The 23,497-nt window shown below is 43.6% G+C and overlaps 1 protein-coding gene across 1 annotated transcript in view; it reads left to right on the top strand.

Moving 5' to 3' along the window:
• LOC117561906 (sodium/calcium exchanger 2-like) overlaps positions 1–23,497 on the top strand; it is a gene marked incomplete at its 5' end in the record, with an annotated part of 291,101 nt that overhangs the window by 246,251 nt on the left and 21,353 nt on the right. The window contains 2 exon segments of the mRNA XM_034239574.1: positions 12,115–12,218; positions 13,933–13,950. Coding sequence (XP_034095465.1) covers positions 12,115–12,218; positions 13,933–13,950 — 122 coding nt within the window.

The following is a 23,497-nucleotide window of genomic DNA, read 5'->3' as shown; positions in this document are numbered from 1 at the left end:
CAGAACATTGGGTAGGGACTTGAGAGGGGACTCGAGAGGTGACTTGAAAAGGGACTTGAGAGGGAACTCGAGAGGAGACTTGAGAGGGGACTCGAGAAGAGACTCGAGAGGGGACCCGAGAGGGAACTCGAGAGGAGACTCGAGAGGGGACTCGAGAGGTGACTTGAAAGGTGACTTGAGAGGGATCTCGAGAGGGAACTTGAGCGGAGACTCGAGAGGATACTTGAGAGGGAACTCGGGAGGATACTTGAGAGGGAACACGAGAGGTGAATTGAGAGGGAACTCGAGAGGTGACTTGAGAGGGAACTCGAGAGGTGACTTGAGAGGGAACTTGAGAGGTGACTTGTAAGGAGACTTGAGAGGGAACTCGAGAGGTGACTTGAGAGGGAACTCGAGAGGGGACTTGAGAGGGAACTCGAGAGGGGACTTGAGAGGGAACTCGAGAGGAGACTCGAGAGGAGACTGGAAAGGTGCCTTGAGAGGGAACTTGAGCGGAGACTCGAGAGGTGACAGGAGAAGGAACTTGAGAGGGGACTCAAGAGGATACTTGAGAGGGGACTTGAGAGGGAACTCGAGAGGTGACTTGAGAGGGAGCTCGAGAGGTGACTTGAGAGGGAACTCGAGAGGTGACTTGAGAGGGGACTCGAGAAGGTAATTGAGAGGGGACTGGAGAGGGGACTGGAGAGTGAACTCGAGAGGGGACTGGAGAGGGGACTCGAGAGGGGACTGGAGAGGGAACTGGAGAGGTGACTTGAGACGGTCGGTACGCCGACAGGACACGGGGTGCTGGAGTCGGCCGGTACGCCGACAGGACACGGGGAGCTGGCGTCGGCCGGAGAGCCAGTACTGGAGCCGAAACTGGAGTCGGGACCATGGCTACTGGGGCCAGGACTGGGGCTGGAACCATGGCTGCATGGGCCGGTTCTGGAGCCGGAAACATGGCTGTGGGAACCGGAACTGAAGCCTGGATCATGGCTGTGTGAGCCGGTTCTGGAGCCGGAAACATGGCTGTAAGTTCCGGTTCTGGAGCAGGGACCATGGCTGCTGGGGCCGGCACTGGAGCCGGAACCATGGCTGCTGGGCAAGGAACCGGAACACGGAACCATGGCTGTGTGGGATGGTACTGGAGCACGATACCATGACTGTGTGGGCCGGCACTGGAGCACGGAAACATGGCTGTAAGGTCCGGTTCTGGAGCAGGGACCACGGCTGCTGGGGCCGGCACTGGAGCCGTAACCATGGCTGCTAGGACCGGTACCTGAGTACGAGCTGGCTTCCTGACCTTGCGTCTTTTAGAGGTCTTTTGGAGGCTCCGTGGACCTCCAAACGCCACGCGGGATCCCAAGAAAGGGTCAGAGAATGGAGACTGGCACTCAGGGCTACGAGAAAAAACTCTGAGAAACTCAGGCAATGAGCTTCTCAACCATGGCACGTTGTCCACCTCCAGCCGAGGTTCTACTCCATTCAGCATAATGACACTGAAGAGTGTACTCTAGTGAGAACAAGTCCAAATCAAAATATAAATCTGCTGGGTCCATTGTTGGTCGGTTCATTCTGTTAGGATCACTGTCAAGGATTCGCGGGAAAAGGTAGGACCCAAATGCAGACTACAAAAAGGTAAAGGTTATAAACAAAAGCGAGCTTTATTTAAAAGCTGAAAAACAAAAAACATGGCATGAATCAAAAACATTGATAGTACAAGGTAGCAAGAAAACACAAAACTGACCGTGACCAATATGGAGGGAGACAGGAGAGACAAACAATGAACCGACATGGAACACAGGGGAAGACTAGACTAAATACACAGAAGGGTAATCACAGGACAAGACACAGCTGGGCAGGGGAGGGAGAAACACAAGGGCAACAGGTGAACACAATGAGACAATCAGACACACCAGGGAAACTAACGACAGGGAGGAGGACCAGACAAATCTTTTGGATTTGGAAAGGTTGGCATGTATGTAGGGTTGCCAACCGTCCCGTATTAGCCGGGACGTCCCGTATTTGAGCCAAAAGGGGCGTGTCCCGTAAGGGACATTTGTTTGTCCCGGACTCCCGTGTAAAGGGAAAAATCAAAAATATGTTTCTGTTTGCGCGCAATGCAGTGTGTCTGGCTGCGTGCCTGTGTGTTTGTTTGCTGTATGCAAAGGGCACTAGGACCGCTCAGTGGACAGGGCAGGCACAATGCTCGCACGTGTGTGTGTGAGATTTTCTCCGGTGGGCCGCGGGCGCGGCATCATTGTTTGTGTGTCATGTCAGCCTGTTCAGTCGTGTGGGAAAATGAGCACTGCCGGTGGAGGAGGTGATAATGAAAGAGGAGAAGAGAGAGAGGATGTGGTTCTGGGCCCTGGCCCTTCTAAAAAGAAAATACTTGTGTCTTACAACAAACAGTGGAAGAAAAACACAGTTGGGTAAAGCCTGCGTGGAGATCTGTCTTGTGTGTGTGTGTGTGGGAAAATGCTGGGAAAATGGTTGGTTGAAGGATAACATTAAGTCTAATAATGATGTACCGTGCATGTTCACATCATGTATACTTTGCATTACTTAATACAATTTTTCAAATATTTATTTTTTAACATTTTGGACAAAATAGCCAATTGTACATCGAGGTGCCCAGATGTCCCTAGTGCCCACCTATCCGATTTGAACATGCTGATATACAATGTGATGTATAGCCTAATGCAGGTGTAAGATCATTGTGTTTGTATTGTGTTATATGCAAGGCTGCACATAACTGGTGCGCACCTGCGCCAAAAGAAAGAGCACCGGGTCATTTGAAAAAAGGCGCATTTGCGCACCAACATTGAGAGAGAGAGGGAGAGAGAGAAGAGAGAAGAGGGAGAGAGAGAAGGGAGAAGAGGGAGAGAGAGAAGGGAGAAGAGAAAAGAGAGGAGAGAGAAGAGAGGAGAGAGAAGAGAGGAGAGAGATGAGAGGAGAGAGGAGAGAGGAGAGAGAGGAGAGAAAGATATTTGCGAGTTGCATATGAACTCAGGGCCGGCCCGTGGCACTAGCGTTATAGATGTTCGCCTAGGGCGCCAGATCTGTGGAGGCGCTGCGCTGGCAGCTCTGGGAGGGAAAAACATTTTTTTGACCGTTGGTGCTCATCCTAATTTTCGGCCTTGATGTAACAACATTCATAATTAAGTAAATGTAACACCTTTTCATCCCGGTTACACGTTTCATTTGCCCTGTACGATGGGCGCTGTAAGTGATGAAAATGGGGGATGTTGGCTTATCTGGCGCCCGCAGCTCACAGCCAAAATGTGAGTGAGCGAGGGAGAGTGCACCGGTACCAGCGCTGTTGTTATTAGAATCTGGTGCTAGCTGCTCTAACGGATATAAGAAGAAGATGTTTCTACAATGATGTGGAGGGAGAGTCCTCTCCAGTCAGACTGAGAGGCTGATAACTACAGCTCAGTGAGGTAAAGGACTCTTGAGTGTTTAGATAGTTCACTTTAGTCTAAGTTCAAACGATTTGGTCACAATTTATGTAAACACATATTTCCAAGGCACTCCTTTATAATTATTGGGATAAACAGGTTTGAAATCATTCCAATGTATACTATAGGACAGTAACCAAAAATATCCTTTAAAACTGGAGAGATAAAAAAAATGCATAAATAAATAAATGTTAAGGTAAAATAAGATATGAATGAACAACACAAATAAAATAAGTTACATTAATTTGTTATTGGCTATGGTAGGCTATTGGTTATGTTCACATACTTATTTGTTTACATCCACTTGTCTAAGATGATAACAGAGACTTTCGACCCAAAACCAGCTGTTGACTTGTGGATGCAAGCATCTAATCACAGACTCAACCAGAGAGGAAGTAGTAGGCCTACATCTCCATGTCTGACAGAGAGGAAGACAGTGAGGAGAACAGTCAGGAGGGTAGTGATGACAGCTTGTAGGATTACTGGTCGTGCTAATGTTGTCTTGTGTTCACCTCTGCATGTGTGTTCTGTGTTCACCTCTGCATGTGTGTTCTGTGTTCACCTCTGCATGTGTGTTCTGTGTTCACCTCTGTATGTGTGTTCAGTGCCGTGTGTCTGGCAAATAAAGTCAAGACCCCCTCAAAAGTTACGGTTTATTTCATTTTAAGGATGAGCACCAAGCAACATCTCCAGGTGCTCCTTTGAGAACCAGGGCAAAAAAGTTATGTGCACCCCTGGTTATATGCATAGTTTTCTATGCATTTTGAGGGTTTTGACCCCTCGAACCCTTGTGGGCTGGCTCCCCCAAAATAATTCAATAACATAACCCTAACCCTAAAACCGAAATAAAGTAACAAATAAAAGTAACTAAATCCGCCAGAAACCCGAAAATCCTTGCATGCATGTGTCCCGTTTCTCCATTTCTGGAAGTTGGCAACCCTACATGTATGCACTTAATGATCTCATACATGCAAGTGTAACATACACAGATTAACACTTAGGACCGCTAAGTGTAAACAAGGTAAATATAGCTAATGCTAGCTGTGCAATAAGCATGTGTACAGGCCATGGATGTATAATAAGAACGGTACATGCTAGTATGGCTAACGCTAGCATGTATGCTAACGCTAGCGCGAATGCTAACGCATTTTCTCATTGTGTTCAAACCGTTTAAACATTTCCAAATGTCATCACATAAACACAATACATGTTACTAATCCTTACAGTGTAAGTGTAAGACTTACACTTACAGTCATTGCTTTCAGACGGAATTTACCCTTTTGCTCTTCAGGTTGCAAAGGGAAAATTAGTAGCAGTCTACTCATTGATGTCTACTGCCATGCTATTCAGTAGTGATGTGTCGGTCGCGAACGAGCCGATTCTTTTGAACGGCTCTTTAATACGAACGAGGAGAACCGAGTCGTACTTGGTGAGAGCCGTTCTTGTTATCGTTCAATCGTTGGTCCGCACAACGTATTCTGTGAAGACCCGCCCCTACTCTAATTCCTACTCTAATTGGTAGGTTTCAGCACGAGGAATGAGATGGGGTGTGTCTTAACGGAATACGCCAGAGAGAGAAGTCATAACAAGTGGTACAGGACAGGTAGACGACGTGTTTTTCAGATAGAAAATTAGCCAAACGCGAAAACGCAGCAGCATTTGGATGCACTTCAACCAAAACCCAGGCAGTGATAAAGCGCACCATTTGTAAAGGCAAAATATCCTTTAAAGCAGGGTCAACAAATAATCGCCACTTAAAAACACAGAGGGTACATTCAAAGCAGTACATTCACTGACATGAATGACATAGATATGGCGTAACCTTGTGTCATGTTTACAATGCAGATTATTGACATTAGGTCTGGCAATACAGTCAATCATTATCCTGGTGATTATTTCGCAGATAAACCTAGTAACCCCGCCCCCTTAAAAAAAAAGGCTCTTTGAAAGGAATGGAGCCATTAGATCCGGCTCCCTTCAAAGAGCCATAATTCCCATCACTACTATTCTGTTCACTTTCTCCTACTTCCTGTACCCGGTTTCCTGTCTAACCTTCAGTACACATTTTACAAATATATAAATGTGCAAATATGAAACATACAGGTCAATATCACCTTGCTATTGGTAGCTGAACTGTCATACCCCAACACATATTCTTAGATAGAAATACCTAATTTTGAATTATTTATACACAATTAACACTTATAGGGTGGCGAAGTCCCTCCCCTTCCGGTGGACCTCCATGGGACCTTATTTCGAAAAGATTATGTATTGAAGTCAATGGAGAGAGAAAGATTATCTTTCGATCCCGTTTGAATTGTGCCACGAATTACACATATGATGTTTCAATCAGGAGAGACGTGATGTATGAAATACATGTTTATTACCAGTGATGCCCTCTCGAGAGACTGAAGGCGTGCGTCAATTGTTTGCGTGAAGTAGGCCATTTCCATTAAGCCGGAGGAACTTCCGTGGAGCCCGATTTCCTTGTCTTTTCCTCCTGTTTCCGGGTTTGCGGGGCGGCCGGCTGGAATCCGCAAGACTGTGGAGCTGATTAATATATGCCTGAAGCTGGGACGAAACCCTGCTGCTGCTTGCGCGAGGACACCTGAAATGACGACTGACGGAGAGGGAAGAGCAGATTTAAAGGGGTTAGTGGATGCGATGATTGGCTAGCCGGGGAGTAACGCCCCTGATCACTTAATGAGAGAGGAGAGAGTATTGAAGTGACGTGTAACACCAGAGGATATTGGTCTTCCTGATTGAACTTGCGCTGAGCTACATTTGTCAATTTAAAAGTGTCGTAATACTGTGAAGTAACCCATTTGTTTGTGTGAAATGCTCAATTAACTACATCTCTGGTATCGCAGAACAACACACGTCACCAAGCAACCCAGTCTCACGGCATTTCGTGTTCACCAACACGATTTTTAATCTATTGATTCGTGTTCACCAACACGATTTGCCCCTTTTTTTCGTGTTGCACAGCACGATTTTAAAAGCAATGTATTTCTACTGCCTGCAGCACGTATTTTTCTCCGGTCGGGTCGAGGAAGACCGGAAACTGTGTGGTTCATAAAAACATGTTCTTACTCAATATCAAGCCACAATTATTGCTTTTATTTTAAATCGTATAATTTCTGACTTTTGTTGCCGTCTGTGAGGAAAATAAATGGGGCTCAGAGCCTCAGAATACGGAAATCTGTATTTTTAAATATTTGTTTCCTTCTAATTCGATATTCTTTTCAAAATAACACACTGTTATTTACTCACCAATAACACACAATTATCCTTGCTTTTATTTATTGGTTTAATTCCATAATCTCGGGCTTTTTTGGCGTCCGTCAGGAAATGAATTTCAAAATAAAAATAACCGGAAACAGACGTAGGCCTATAAGGGACATTTCGAGCATCATTGCGATTGTCAACATTTCTGAGTTTAGGATGGCCCGAAGACACTACACTACCCATAATCCGCAGCTATCGTTTAGGACTACAGTCCCCGTAAGGTTACGCAGAGCGTCAAACAGCTGTGTGAAATAGAACGAAACCACGCCAGACTATCCAAAACTGGAATCGAACGCCCCCCCAGAACTACACATGCTGGCTATTGTGTTTCGCAAAATGTTCTATGGGACGTCTCTACTGAACGTTTTCGTTGTTCCCACAATTAGAAGTTGCCAGTATTAAACACATTGGTGTTATCAAATGTAAAACATATAATTAATAAATGGGTGAAAATCGCTTGTGTCCATAATGCGCAGCATTAATACCCACATGACAGCTCATTGTTACTTTGTAATTCTACTCCACTACAATTCAGAGGTTAACCTGGTATTTTTACTCCACTGCATTTATTTGAGTTACTTTGCAGATTCTGATTAATTATGTGAAATATAAACAACCCTTAAATCAGACTTTAGTTACACCTGAGTAAAATTCAGGTAAGGTGATTGTCAAGTGCAAACAATCAGGAGAGATATTTGATAGTTGGTGCTTGAGAAGACTAAACATGTATCTGCAATTGACATGAATGGAAACGAGTAATAAAGTATATTCATTACTCGTTATTCTCTACTAATAGTTCATTAAAGACTGTATATTATGGCTATTTTGCACATCCCTTTCAAGATTTTCAAAGGTGTATTGACATATCATATACACAACTACGGTGTAGTTATGCAATGAATGAAACACTTGGGTCACAGGTTCCTCAACAGAGCATTACAAGACATCTATCAATATGTGTGTACCTCCACCATTAAACTGTCATATTCTGCACATTTCTTATTCTATCTACATACATAAGAGTATAATTCATATGTATAATATCAGTTAAAATAAGTGCTTCAACATAGTTAACATTGCAGGAAAGCAATATATTAGACGTTAAGTACTTTGTCAGGCTTAATATTTATCTGTAGATAGATACCCCCAAAGCTTTTTTCTTATTTAAAAGAAGACCTTAATCTGTTATTTAATGTTTAAATGAAGGTTAATTCGTTTTTCTGTTTTGCACCTCCTCCTATTAATATCTTTGTACATTCTGCACTAAACTGTTTTATTGTAGAAATCACTTATAGTATCTTCTTGATTTTTTATATTCTATATTTATACTTTCCCCCTATGAAAGTATGTACTCTTAATATTTTTTTAATGAAATAAAACACAATAATTCAATAACGTGCACACAAGGTACACACAGCCATAATAACTTTGTATTATTAGTGTAGGACACTTTTGTTTTCGTACAACATCTGAAAATGTGTAGTTTAATGCATGCTTTCACATAATTTTACAGCATATTGCTATACTATTTCAGACTCAGTATTTACATTCTTACATTCAAAGAAAATCAGTAATATCCTTAAAAACTACAGTCCTTTTATATCAGCTGTGTGTTATGGTGTAAATATAACCTATCTGTGAATTAGATCAAATGTAAAAGTCAGCCGAATTAGTGTTGATACTGCAAGGAGACGTATTGTGTGAAGAGAAATTGAAGATGTTGTTTAATTGTTGAATATATTTATGATCCACGTCAAGTATTCAGTTTCGGCGGCATTTTCTCAGTTTTTCCAAAGGTCTTCTCATCAGGGCTCTATAAATAAAGAACTACGGCAGATCTGTAATATACAATGCAGCCGAACCATGTATTACAATGCCGTTATGTGATGACTTTCAAAGAGAAAAGCAAGAGCGCTCGGAATTAAGTATTATTTTATTCTTTTAAAATGTTTTCCGGATTTCATATCATATAAACACCAAATCCCAGCATGCATTGCGGCTAAAACATCCAATAAGCGAGCTTAAAACCATAGCTGAGGATCTTGGGTAATCGCTCGAAATGCCTACGTCTGTTTCCGGTTATTTTTATTTTGAAATTCAGTTCCTGAAGGACGCCAAAAAAGCCAGAGATTATGGAATTAAACCAATAAAAAAAAGCAAGGATAATTGTGTGTTATTGGTGAGTAAATAACAGTGTGTTATTTTGAAAAGAATAACAAATTAGAAGGAAAAAAAGATTTTAAAAATACAGATTTCAGTATCCTGAGGCTCTGAGCCCCATTTATTTTCCTCACAGACGGCAACAAAAGTCAGAAATTATACGATTTCAAATAAAAGCAATAACTGTGGCTTGATATTGAGTAAGAACATGTTTTTGTGAACCACACAGCTTCCGGTCTTCCTCGACCCGACCGGAGAAAAATACGTGCTGCAGGCAGTAGAAATACATTGCTTTTAAAATCGTGCTGTGCAACACGAAAAAAAGGGGCAAATCGTGTTGGTGAACACGAATCAATAGATTAAAAATCGTGTTGGTGAACACGAAATGCCGTGAGACTGGGTTGCACCAAGATGGCCGTCACTACTGTCTTGTCAACAAAACGATTGACTACCCTCACTATCACCACAATGAAACACGTCCAGAAGAATGTCATGCAAAGCTGCCTGCCTTCCTTTGATTCTCCCTGAACTGCCTGGTCTTTTTAATGTTTAATGTCAACCATTTGTGCAGATAGCATGAAGTAGAAAAGATCGCCGGTGCTAATGTAGCGTTAGCATTTCTCCCCCGGGCTTAAATTGTGTATTATAGAATGATCACACCGGTGACAGTACTCTTCAAAGGGTTCACGAAATATGACTACTGCTCTTACTGTTTAACATTTTGGGTTACTTAATGTTACTTCATGTTAAGGCTAATAAAAATGACAAGGCTGTAATGATAACTAACGTGCTATCTACTAGCTAGGTAGCTAACTTGATCCAGCCACTCCTGGTCCTTTCATCAGACGGGAAGCGAAAGAACGAGCAAGACCCATTGCTGGTATGATAACAACCTGGTACTAAGCACACAGGCATCTTGTTAAAGTTATCTTATCTTAGCCAGCACCATATAGATAGATTATATCTATATGGCGCTGATCTTAGCTATCTCTTAGTGGAGGAAAACAATTGTCACTTACGCGACTCTGGGATTTGTAGTCTTTCTAGTTGCGTATTTTTCATAGTCTTATATTTCAACAGTTTTCCAACAAACTGTGACTTTTTTGACATGGAAATTATTTTTTAAGATTTACAAACATCATATGTGTAATTCATGGCACAATTCAAACGGGATCGAAAGATACGTTTTCTCTCTCCATTGATTTCAATACATTATTTTTCCGAAATAAGGCAGGGTTGCCAACTCTCACGCATCTGGCGTGTGACACACGCTTTCACTCAATCTCACGCTCTCACGCTGCCCAAACTATTCTCACGCCAAAAACAAAAATACCGAAGACTAGAAACGGGTTTGAAAACTTTTGTCACGTAGTGATCGTCTTCTCAATAGAACATCTTTGATAATGTCTTCTGGCCAATCAGAATCAAGATAACGGCGTGGTGTTGTTGCAGGAAGTCCTGACGGAGAATACTTTTACTGTAGTACTACATCTACATCGATACAACATTACGTGTTGATAGAAATCAACACGTAATGAAATAAGACCCCACGGTTTGATGATTGATAGGTGTGTGGGCTGTCTTTCATTTTGACACACAGAACAATGGGGGCTATCCACCCTTATCCACAATGTAAAGTCATTCACAGCCTCTTCTCTCTTCTCTCTGTGAGGAGCAGCAGGTTCAGCTTTCAGAACAAAGTAACAACAAACTAAAATGGCATTCATTTTTTTAAATATGCCGTGTAGTAATAGATTTATTTATTTTTCTTCTCAAGAGAGTACCAGAATGTGTATTTTATGTTAGTATTTCAAAAAATCTCCTGGGGGAGAATCCCCCCAGACCCCCCTGCAGGGGTTGGGTTTTCAGCATGTCAACTCTTTCACCTGTGGGGAAATTGCAGGATTGGCTCCAGGTCGCCCTTTTTATTTACTACAAGACAAATGTGCCTTTTTATTTCAAACAGTTCCATTTGGATTGAGACAGGGAAATAATCTAAACCTCACGCGTGGCGTTTCACTGTCAAGGAGGGCGTGTATGTAATTACATTGCAAATACTTACTTGAGCCCCACCACTGTATGGGTTAGCCCTACCATAGATTACCCAACACAAATACTCGTATTGTGCATGCGCAGATCTAAGATCCAGTAGAAATTATAAAAAAGTAAAAGTCTGCTGCTTATTGTTCTACTAGGCCAAAATAGAGTCAAAGAGTATGTGAGAGTGTGTTAATTAATATGTTTGGCAGTTTGGAGTAAGTCTGTAGATCTGTTTGTGTGTGTGTGTTTCATGTATAGGCCTCTCACGATAATGAATTTTGTTGGATACATTTTCCCGGAAATTATTACGATAAACGATAATATTGTCGGCACCGTTGTATGACCATTTTAGACCACTGACATAATGATAATATATAATAATAATTCAAGTACATCCTTTCAAACTGCTAGTCACATCCTCATGTAAATGGAAATGTATCGAGTTCATTTTTATTTATCGTACGATAAATCAATTAATTGCTTATCGCGACAGGCACACAATAAAACAGTGGAAACAAACATGTGTTTGACTTTCATTAGTGAATGAAACTTTGTGCCGTTTATCTGTGTCGAATATTGTGTATTTGTATATATTGTATATATATCCTATATATATACTAAGGTCCAGCTGCTGACACGATAGCAGTCATTTTGTGCGCCTAATCCCGCCTATGTGTAATTAAACCCATGATATCAAAATCTCACTCCAGCCAGGTACCCAAAGTTGGCAACCCTGAATAAGGTCCCATGGACCGGAAGTAGATGGGCGTGACTTCGCCACTCTATAGTTTCATGTCTTGTTAATAAGTGTTATTATGGTAGAATTACTATTTTTGTGGTACTACTGCCTTATTAGGCCCATATTGAGCATATTAAGACCAAAACTCATGTACAACAACTTCCTTGCTTGCAATAAATAAGCACTAATTAGAGGGTTATTAAGGAAAAACTCTCAACTAATGGCTTATTACTTGTAGAATATGGTCATGCAGAATAAGCCATTAATAAGTGTTTTATAATGACTAATAAAGAGCCAATATACTGCTAATATGCATGCTAATTAAGAACTTGTTATTACTAGGTGAATTTATGTACCTTAATATAAAGTGTTACCGAAATGCAAAATATTTCTAAGTTTGTCGTTAATTATTTTTGTTTCTGTGCTTGTGTGTGTGTTTGGATGCAGTCAGACTTTCCAGGTGAGGATCATTGATGATGAAGAATATGAAAAACATGAGAACTTCTTCATAGTTCTGGAGGAGCCGCGCTGGCTGAAGAGAGGGATCTCAGGTATGTCCCTGCAGGATGTTCATTTGATCTCAAGGTCAAACTTGACTTACCACAAACAAATCAAGAGGAGTAAACAGGAAGTTGTCATGGGAAATGACCTGGACAAAGACAAATACTATAGCCTTTCAGAAAGTCTCTTTCCATTGCAAACAAATGTGTATAAAACTGCAAATATATCATTAAAAAGACATTCCTTTAAAGCAGTTTTCTTCAGCATGAAAGTAATCCAATATCAGTTGTATGTACATCCCTGGGCACATGACAATATGAACAGTTAAGTTACAGAATAGCAAATTGGGCATACTTTTTAATCATTACAATTTGCCAAAATGTAAACCAATGGCACAAAAATTGTAGCCCACAGACAACTCATTGTTTTCAGAATACTTCCTAAAACCCCTAAATTATGATTACTGTAGCTTCAAAATATAGACGGTAAACGGTCTGCAAAGTCACAAACTCTCAAAGTACACCCTGTAGCGAGTACAACTCTAACACAGAAAATACCTGTCTATGCTGCCCCAGAACGCCTCTTTGGAGATTTCTCATTTTCCATTTATTTCTTCCTGGTGAAAGTGACGTAACGATCACTTGGACCAATCCGTGGAGCTCACACACACACACTCACTCAGCCTTATCTTTTCTCAGCCACTCCACTCTTTTCTCCACTCACAGTTCGCCACACACTCACGTGTGCTCAGGCTGAGTTCTGCTGTGTCTCGCTGTCTCGCAGACCCCACGCAGCAACCAGGAAGCGACACCAGTAATCCACCTCACACTGTCCGCTCCTCAAGCCTCAAAGGGCAGAGCAGCGAACCCCGCAACGTCCCGCCAACACGGCACCCAGACTCCACGCAGCATTCTCATCTGTTTCTCATTACTGGTGTCATTTTCTGGTTGCTAACTCCATTGTAACACATAATCACTGATGTTCCGCTGTAACGGTGGTAGACTCATCAGAAGAGAGTGGGCAAGCTGACCAATCAGAGCAGTGGGCTCATAGGGAGGGGGGGGGCAGGAGCTCCAACAGGCCGTTTAGGACAGAGAGTGAATACACATACTATACAGATGCTGTATGAGAAACCAATGTGAGTTTGGAACATTGAACAATGTAAATCTATTCTAGTAGACCTCAACAATGGAATTATGATCAGTATAAATGGCCATGTCATGGGACCTTTAACAAGAGTGCTTACTTTACAATGTAAGTGGAACTTCGTAATGTTTCAATGCTCATAGTAGCACCTGCTGAGTAACAAGATGATATTTGTCCAAGTTTAAATTCTTGCTCTTTTAGTTTGTCTGTTGTGGTGTGCTGCAGCATGTGGGTTTCCTTTTGTCTTTTATTCGGTTTGTTTAGCTTTTTAGCTGCTTCAATTACAAACACACTCACACACACCTGAACCTCCTCCTTTCTTCTTTGTTGTGTTTCGGGAAAAAAAAGTCACAGATGAAGAGAGAGGAGTGTTTATTTGGATTTTTGAAAGCTTGTCTTGAAGTCAGAGAGATTAAAAACCCCAGCTGTCGGACAGAGGCTCACTCTGAGAGTGACGCTGCAGCTCAGTGATCACACAGGAAGTCTCTAAATAGTGTCTGTGAGTTTGCACTTTCATCACAACATGTGGAGTGGAGTTTGATGTATTATTAGATGTTGCTGTCGGGCAGAATGTGTGCTATTACTAACTGCCCCCCCCCCTCTCTGTCCTCTCCACAGCGCTGCTGCTCAGCCAAGGTAAGAGCATCTGATATTCCTCGTGCTGCAGAGTGAAGCTCCTGGCTTCATTTCATTTGTCAGGAAATCTCAGTAGGGCTGAGGATAATAGTTCCAAGTCAAACATTCTTCAGCTCTCTTGTTTAGTCCGACCAACAGTCTTTATTAGAGCTTGATTAACCGAGAAAAGCACAACATCCTCATACCTGGAAAACAAGGAGCAAGGACATTTTTGCAATTTGTTCTTAAAATATGACAAACAATTATTCAGTTTATCAATATATTTGCTGAATATCAAACTAATTGTTTCAGATGACAATCTGAGGCTGAGCCCAGCATTAAAAGTACTTTTCCCCCCAAACTAGGCCGATAGGGGGGGGAGATTTGGTTTCACACCAAAAATCTAAATCAAATCAAGTTTTATATAGCACATTTTTTAAATGATTTTTGGTCGAGCCAAAGTGCTGTACATACAGTAAAAATACTTTCCAATAAGGACACTTTAAAACAAATACAACAGCACAGTTTGTGCAGAATATCAGTATAAGAAAAACGACACCCTCTGTCCTTAGACCCTCACATTGTACAAGGAAAAACCTCCAGAGAAAACCCACAGTTTAAAGGGAAACAATGGGAGAAACCTCAGGGAGAGCAACAGAGGAGGGATCCCTCTCCCAGGACGGACAGACGTGCAATAGATGCTGTGTGTAAATCGAAGAGATTATACATTTTACAGCGTAGGTAGGTAGACCAAATGTTTGGAAATGCATGTGTCTATAATAAGAAGATGAATCCACGAGGATGTCAGCAATCTTGGGGGAGCCATCAGGGAAGTAGTATGATGAGAGTCAGGCAGGACCGCAGAGACAGGTTCAGCCACGACTCAAAGTCCAGGACTCAATCCAGGACTCAGGATAGAGGATCCAGGACACACGACCACAGCAACAGGATCAACCACGACTCAGGATCCCGGTGTAGCTATAGACACAAAAAAAAGAAATTTCGGGGAAGCTGGGTTAATCGGAACATGAGAGTACAGATAGACAGAAGGAAGAAGTAAGGTGCCCCCCCAACAGTCCAAGCCTATAGCAGCTAAACTAACATGTCTACATACAGTACATGCACTCCCTTAGGATAGGTTGAGGGAAAAGGGTAGCAAGTAAGAAGTAAGAAACAGAGGTGGAATACGGTCGTAACACTCCCCGGCCGGAATAGGCCACTCTGCAACCTGTTACCCTCTAATAGAACCTTGAGAGGTCAGAGAGGGGAAAGGTGTTGGATAAAGAGAAAATAGAATGAATAGATTACAGGAGTAGAGAGTATGAGAAGTAGAGAGAGAAAATATTTAGAAGAATGAGAAGTAGTAATAACCTTAGTTTTAAATATAAAATCCAAGCTTTTAGGATTTAAGTGAAAGAGCAAGAACCAAAATGTAGGTAAAGAGGCACAGCGTATCTACGTCAATGCACTCTTAGTAGATTATTCTATCAACTGTAAGCTTTATCAAAAGAAGGTTTTAAGCGTAATCTTAAAAACGGATAGGCTGTCTGCCACCCGAACACAAACTAGAAGCTGATTCCACAAAAGTGGAGCTTGATAAGAAAAGGCTAGAAGGCCAGAGAGAAGAAGTGAGTTTTAAGTGTTGATTTAAAAAAAACTAATGTCGGGGCCGACCTCACATGGAGGGGCAGAGTGTTCCAGAGCCTGGGTCCAGCCGCTGTGAATGCTCGGTGCCCTCGGGTTTTTGAGCCTGGTCTTGGGCACTACCAGCAGCAGCTAGTCAGCCGACCTTAAAGCTCTGGCTGGGGTGTAGCGATGGAGGAGTTTGGCTATATAGGCCGGAGCCAGCCCGTTTAGGGATTTGAAAACAAATAAAATAAGTTTAAAATCAATTCTGAACCGAATTGGAAGCCAGTGTAGTGAGGCCAGAATTGGGGTGGCCAGACTTTTTATGGCCAGTGAGAAGACGCGCAGCTGCGTTCTGAACTAGCTGCAGGCGTTTAATTGAGGCCTGGTCCATACCCACATACAGAGTGTTGCAGTAATCCAGTCTTGAGGTAACAAAGGCATTAATGACCCTTTCTAGGTCTTTAAAAGATAAATACGACTTGGTTTTGGCCAGTAGTCGTATTTTAAAAAAGTGCTATTGAAGGTCACTCCAAGTTTCATGACAGAGGGGAGGATGTTTTCATTGAGGGAGCCCAGAATATCAACCGGGGAGGCTGGAGGCTGGGGTCCAAAAAAGATGACCTCAGTCTTGCTCTCGTTGAGGTTGAGGAAATGTTGGCTCAGCCAGGATTTGATCTCTGTTAAGCAGTCCATCAACTGCTGTAGTGAGTTGGCATTTTGATTGAGAGGCAGATCGATCTGTACATCATCGGCGTAACAATGGAAGGGGATATTGTGTTTTGTAAGAATTGAACCTAGCGGCAGTATGTACAGTAGAAAAAGGATGGGGCCCAGGATAGAGCCTTGGGGAACCCCACAGGTAAGAGGGGCTTTTGCAGAGGAGAAGGCACCTAACTGCACTGAGAAGCTACGGTCTGTCAGGTAGGACCTGAACCATGCAAGGTCAGAGCCTGTGATGCCTGCGGACTGTTCAAGACAATGTATGTGTGTCGGTTAAGAGGAAAAGGTGCTTGGTTTTTTTGTTATTATTACTATCAGGGAATGTACAACTAAACCCTGGACCGCCCAGCAGCAGTAGTAGTCAGATAGCTACTCATGCTGATTTTAATTCTAGATCTGGGTTGGGATTCATTCACTTAAATGTGCGCAGTCTGTTACCTAAGTTAGATTTTGTCCGCATTTGGGCGAGCTCGACTGATGCTGATGGCATTATCTTATCAGAAACGTGGCTAGATAAATCTATGTTGCCCTCTGACATCTACTTAAATGGTTATAGTGTATATCGTACCGACCGTCCTAAAAAAGGTGGTGGCGTTGCCATTTATGTGAAAAATAAGCTTTGTGTAACCAAGATGGTTTCCAAATCTATTAGTAAACAACTAGAATTTTTAGCTTTAAATATCGAAGTAGCAAAGGGTCAACAGGTCATGGTGGTGGGCTGCTACAGACCCCCCTCAGCTGTCAAGGACTCTTTATCTTCTTTGGCAAAACTTTTATCTCAATTTGACTACAAGGAAATAGTGCTGCTTGGTGATTTTAATTGGGACTGGTTAACTTATGTGTCAGAGGATTATAAAAACCTTTGTATCTCTCTGAATGTTACTCAGATTATAGACAGTCCTACTCGCCCTAACATTAAGTCCCCAAATAAATCCTCCCTAATTGATCTCATTTTAACTAATGTTCCCCATAAATACTCATCTGTGGGAGTATTTTCAAATGATCTGAGTGATTACTGTGTTGTAGCCACAATTAGGACACAAAAGTCCTAAAGGGTAAACCTCGCATTATCAGTAAGAGAGACAAAAAGCATTTTGTGGAGCAGGGTTTTGTTCATGATCGGTTTGATTTTGATTGGGGTAAAATCGATCTGTGTGCTGATGTAGAAACTGCATGGTCTTATTTTTATCTTGGTTTTATGGAAATTATAGATAGACATGCACCCCTGCGTACATTTAGAGTGAAGGGACGAGACAATCCTTGGTTTTCTGCTGAATTATCTAGTCTCCTACATGAGAGAAACAAGGCCTGGGCAAAGGCTAGGAAATCAGGCTCAGAGGTAGAATGGCTACGCTTTAGGCAGATAAGAAATAGCTTCACATCGCAAATAAAAAGTGCTAAGTCGAATTATTATCTGTCAGTTACCACAAAGAGCCTGAATAATCCTGGAAAATTTTGGAAAGCCATAAAATCGATATCCACCGGTGATATCCGTAATGAGCTACCTCCGTGCATTACCACAGCATCTGGCACTATATCGGACAGGGCTACTATGTTAAATTGTTTTAATGAGCATTTTGTGTCCTGTGGCTCTCTGTTTGATTCTGTCACTAACTCTGCTTCTGTGAACACCACAGTCTGTGACTCTGAAAAATGTGTTTTGGAAAACCCTTTTAGTTTTACTCCTTTTACTGTTGATGTTGGTCGTGAAGCTTTAACCAAGTTAGATCCTAAGAAACCGGCTGGCCCGGACAATTTAGAGCCTTTCTTTTTAAAGATAGCTGCTGATTTTATTGCTCCACCTCTCACTACTCTTTTTAACCTCTCCCTCAGCTCAAACACAATTCCAAAATTGTGGAAGTCAGCGTATGTCCTGCCTCTACTAAAAGGTGGGGAGGCCACTTTATTAAATAATTATAGGCCCATCTCTAAATGATCAGTTCTGGCTAAGGTTCTTGAACGCCTAGTGAGTGAACAGGTAAAGGTGTTTTTATGTACAAATGACATCCTGTCTAAACATCAGTCAGGCTTCAGAAAGCAACACAGCACCATCACTGCCACAATGAAAGTGGTGAATGATGTGGCGAGTTTTTTAGATAATAAGCAGAGTTGTGCAGCTCTATTTATTGACCTGTCCAAAGCGTTTGATACCGTCGATCATCGCATCTTAAAGTAGAGGCTACTCAGTATTGGCATATCCAGCCATGCAGTGGGTGGTTTGTAAACTACCTCTCTGAAAGGTCCCAATGTGTTCATTTTGATGGGCTGTCTTCTGAGTGGTTAAACATTACTAATGGTGTTCCTCAAGGTTCTGTTTTAGGTCCACTTTTATTCTCCATCTACATCAATAGTTTAGGTGAAAATGTCGATGGAGCAACCTTACATTTTTATGCGGACGATACCGTGATGTACTGTGCAGTTCCCTCCATTAAGGAGGCTGTTGTTGAATTACAAGCAGTTTTTAACATTATTCAGACTCAGCCCTCTGGACTAAAGCTTCTTTTAAATGTTGATAAAACCAAGGTAATGCTCTTTTCTAAAGCTAAAAAGACACCAGAGCCTGTTGTAGATATTGTAACTACGCAAGGAATAAAAATTGAAGTGGTTACCTGTTACAAATACCTTGGTATCTGGCTTGATGATTGTCTCACTTTTAAACGTCATGTAAATAACCTGCTTAAAAAACTGAGGGTTAGGCTAGGTTTCTTCTACAGGAACAAGTCCTGTTTCTCGCTTGAAGCCAGGAAAAGGCTCTGTGACCTTTTGACCTGTGCTGGACTATGGTGATTTGATGTATATGAATGCACCTGCCAATTGCCTGGTCAAGTTAGATGCTGCGTATCACAGCGCACTGAGATTTGTGACAAACTGTAAAGCACTAACCCATCACTGTGCAAGGGCTGGTTTGCCTTCACTAACTGTACGGAGGCTCAGTCACTGGTACATTTTTATATACAAAGCCATGTTAGGGAAACGTACATCTTACATCTGCTCCCTGATCTCCCGTCGAATTGTAAGTGGCTACTGCCTGAGATCGCATGCTGTAGTTTTATTAAATGTGCCAACTGCTAGGACTGTCTTAGGGAAGACAGCTTTTAGATGCACAGCTCCTCTGTCTTGGAATAGTCTGCAATTGAAATGGAAACTGAGCAATCTGGTGCCACTAAATGTTTTTAAAGCTCGGTTGGATGCTACTCAATCGGAAGCTGTTGGTACCTGCTCATGTGGATAGTTATTGTAAATTGTAATCCCTGTAATGATGCATTAATATGTCCTTTTTGTTGTTCTGTTTATGTTTTTATGTTTCATGTGGAACCTACTTGAGCAGGTCTCCCTTGAAAAAGAGATCAATGATCTCAATGGGATACACCTGGGTAAATAAAGGTTTGAAATTAAATGAAATGAAGCCGTGACAACAGGATGCTATGGTCCACAGTGTCAAAGGCAGCTGTCAGGTCTAACAGCACCAGGACAGCTGGGCTGCCTGAGTCGGCGGCTAGGAGCAGATCATTAAAAACTCTTAAAAGGGCTGTTTCAGTGCTGTGCATGGGTTTGAAGCTAGACCGAAACTTTTCGTGGATTCCATGTGTGGTTAAGAAAGACTGCAGCTGGATGTAGACTACTCGCTCCAGGGCTTTAGATCAAAATAATTAAACAAGCGAGTGCCTGTTTTTCCTGGCAACGGTCATGGTCCTTGAACACAACACGAGCCTAACGTGGTCATCACGTGGTATATGTCTCGTCTGACAGGGTTGCAGTTCTGACGGAGAGCACCAGAACGCCGCTCCGGCACTTCACAAATTGCAGTAACCATAAGGAGCCGTACACATGCCGCAGTTTTTGCGTGGCTGTGTCTTTAGTTGAAAGCCCAGTGGCGATCTGTTCATCTGTCATACTGATCATACAGTCAATAACTTTGTTGTTATTAGCATCTGGTTAGCTAGCTATGCTAATGAATATAAGAAGCTTCTTCTCCAACCAGTGAGGTAAAGGGTTATAGTTATCAAAAAACAAGAGAATAAAGTAAACAGGTATAAAATACTAAATGACAGTAAAAAAATGTTGTTATTAATAAACAAGAATACAGTTTAAAAGGAGAGTGATTTGTAAAATATCGATAAAGAAAAAGTAAATCTGCTTACAGTTCTGTTTCATATGGATGTTGAGAGATGTATCCATAGATCTATTCATTTTGCTCTCAAAGTGCACCAGATTGATGCTTTCAACTTCCCGGAGCATGCCCCCCCGGAACCCCCTAGAGGAGGTTAGGTCCCCCCCACTTAAATCATGTCCACATGGATAGGAAACTAAATACATTTGCACACATCTTGTGTCCATATCTTTCTGTTTTGGTGGTCATGCCACACGTGCACGTGCATGCATACGCGAGTCATGGCAAGATATCTGGATTAAGAGGTTACTTTTTCTTTGCACAGCATGAAAGAAAGGCGAAATGAATGGGCTTTGATTTTTAAGCAGAGGTCAATCATTTGTATGACCCTCAGAGGATGTTGAAAAAATTGAAATGGCCCTTGAGAGGAAAAAGGTTCCCCACCACTGCTTTAGATAAAAAGGGTAGCTGGGAGATGGGCCTAAAATTTGCGAGAATGGAGGGGTCGAGATTTTTCTTTTTAAGTAGTGGCTTGACCACGGCATGTTTGAAGGCAGCTGGGACACATCCTGAGCTAAGAGAGGTGTTTATAAGCAATAAAACACTTGCTCCAACTGATTCAAAAACATCTCTGAGAAGGCGAGAGGGAATGCTGTCTGAGGTGCAGTTTGTCGGCCGCAGGTACTTGACTACATCCGAGAGAGAAGAGAGGGATACAGGCTCAAAATGGTCGAGGACAGCAGGGCACAGAAAGGGAGCAGGATCTGGGGTAGCACTAGTATAGGCTAGCCTAAGCACAGATACTTTTTCGATAAAATGTATCACAGAGAGTAGTCGATGGCACAATAGAAGAAACATCACAGGGATTAACGATCGAGTTGAGGATATTAAAAAGAACCTGAGGTTTATAAACCTCAAGTTCTTTTTTTTCCTCACCTCTCACCAATTCCAATTAAGGTTCCAGTGGGGACCTTTCTCCCTGCGCGTGCCTCTCCGCCTCTGTTTCTTACTTCTTACTTGCTACCCTTTTCCCTCAACCTATCCTAAGGGAGTGCATGTATGTAGACACGTTAGTTTAGCTGCTATAGGCTTGGACTGTTGGGGGGGGGACCTACTTCGTCTTTCTGTCTGTTTGTACCGGTGTACTCTCATGTTCCGAATAACCCAGCTTCCCCCAGATCTCTTTTTTTTGTGTCTATATATACGCCGGGATCCTGAGTCGAGGCTAATCCTGTTGCTGTGGTCGTGTGTCCTGGATCTGAGTCCTGGACATCGAGTCGTGGCTGAACCTGTCTCTGTGGTCCTGGCTGACTCTCATCATTCTACTTCCCTGATGGCTCCCACAGGATTGTTAACATCCTCGTGGACTCATCTTCTTATTATAGACACATGCATTTCCAAACATTTGGTCTTTCCAAAGATTTGGTCTACCTACGCTGTAAAATGTATAATCTCTTCCATTTACACACGGCATCTATTGCACGTCTGTCCGTCCTGGGAGAGGGATCCCTCCTCTGTTGCTCTCCCTGAGGTTTCTCCCATGTTCCCCTTTAAACTGTGGGTTTTGTCTGGAAGTTTTTCTCCTCTCAGAGGGCCGGGCTCTCAGAGGGCCGGGCTCGAGGGCGAAGACCGCGGCTCTCAGGGGGCCGGGCTCGAGGGCGAAGACCAGACAGCTCCGGAGGCCGGGCAGGACCCGGTGTCGGCCGAACAGGAACCGGAGCCAGTGGGACAGGCTTCGGCAGGATCCCCCACGGAAGAGGACCAGGAGTTGGCAGGACCTCCGGCGAAACAGGTGATGGAGCAGGACAAGGGGTTGGCAGGACCCCCGGCAGAAGAGTTGTCGGCGGGACCCCCAGAGGAACAGGACATAGGATTGGCAGTACCCCCGGCAGGAGAGTAGTCGGCGGGACCTCCAACGGCACAGGACATAGGGTTGGCAGGACCCCCGGCAGAAGAGTAGTCTGCGGGACCTCCAACGGCACAGGACATAGGGTTGGCAGGACCCCCGGCAGAAGAGTAGTCGGCGAGGCCTCCAACGGCACAGGACACAGGGTTGGCAGGACCCCCGGCAGAAGAGTAGTCAGCGGGACCTCCAACGGGACAGGACATAGGGTTGGCAAGACCCCCGGCAGAAGAGTAGTCGGTGGGACCTCCAACGGCACAGGACATAGGGTTGGCAGGACCCCCGGCAGAAGAGTAGTCCGCGGGTACTCCAACGGCACAGGACACAGGGTTGGCAGGACCCCCGGCAGAAGAGTAGTCAGCGGGACCCCCAACGGGACAGGACATGGAGTTGGCAGAACCCCCGGCGGAACCTCCAACGGCACTTGAGTAGGGACTTGAGTGGGGACTCGAGAGAGGACTTGAGAGGGAACTCGAGAGGAGACTTGAGAGTTGACTTGAGAGGGAACTCGAGAGGGGACTTGAGAGGGAACTTGAGAGGGGACTCGAGAAGGAACTTGAGAGGAGACTTGAGAGGGGACTCGAGAAGGAACTTGAGAGGAGACTTGAGAGGGGACTTGAGAGGGAACTTGAGAGGGAACTTGAGAGGGAACTTGAGAGGAGACTTGAGAGAGGACTCGAGAGGAGACTCGAGAGGGGACTCGAGAGGGAACTCGAGAGGAGACTAGAGAGGAAACTTGAGAGGGGACTCGGGTAGGAACTTGAGAGGAGACTTGAGAGGGAACTTGAGAGAGGACTCGAGAAGAGACTCGAGATGTGACCTGAGAGGGGACTTGAGAGGGAACTTGAGAGGGAACTCGAGAGAGGGTTTGAGAGGGAACTTGAGAGGGGACTTGAGAGGGGACTTGAGAGGGAACTTGTGTCGATCGGTACGCCGACAGGACACGGGGAGCTGGCGTCGGCTGGAGAGCCAACAAGAGACGAGGTGCTGGAGTCGGCCGGTACGCCGACAGGACTCAGGGAGCTGGCGTTGGCCGGTACGCCGACAGGACTCGGGGAGCTGGTGTTGGCTGGAGAACCAACAGGAGACGAGGTGCTGGAGTCGGCCGGTGCGCCGACAGGACTCGGGGAGCTGGCGTCGGCCGGTAAGCCAGTCCTGGAGCCGAAACTGGAGTCGGGACCATGGCTACTGGGGCCGGTACTGAA

This window comes from Gymnodraco acuticeps, unplaced genomic scaffold (genome assembly GCF_902827175.1).
Source record: "Gymnodraco acuticeps unplaced genomic scaffold, fGymAcu1.1, whole genome shotgun sequence".
NCBI lineage: Eukaryota > Metazoa > Chordata > Actinopteri > Perciformes > Bathydraconidae > Gymnodraco > Gymnodraco acuticeps.
The sequence above is the reverse complement of the archived record's forward strand: the minus strand, read 5'-3'. Positions and strand labels throughout refer to the sequence as shown.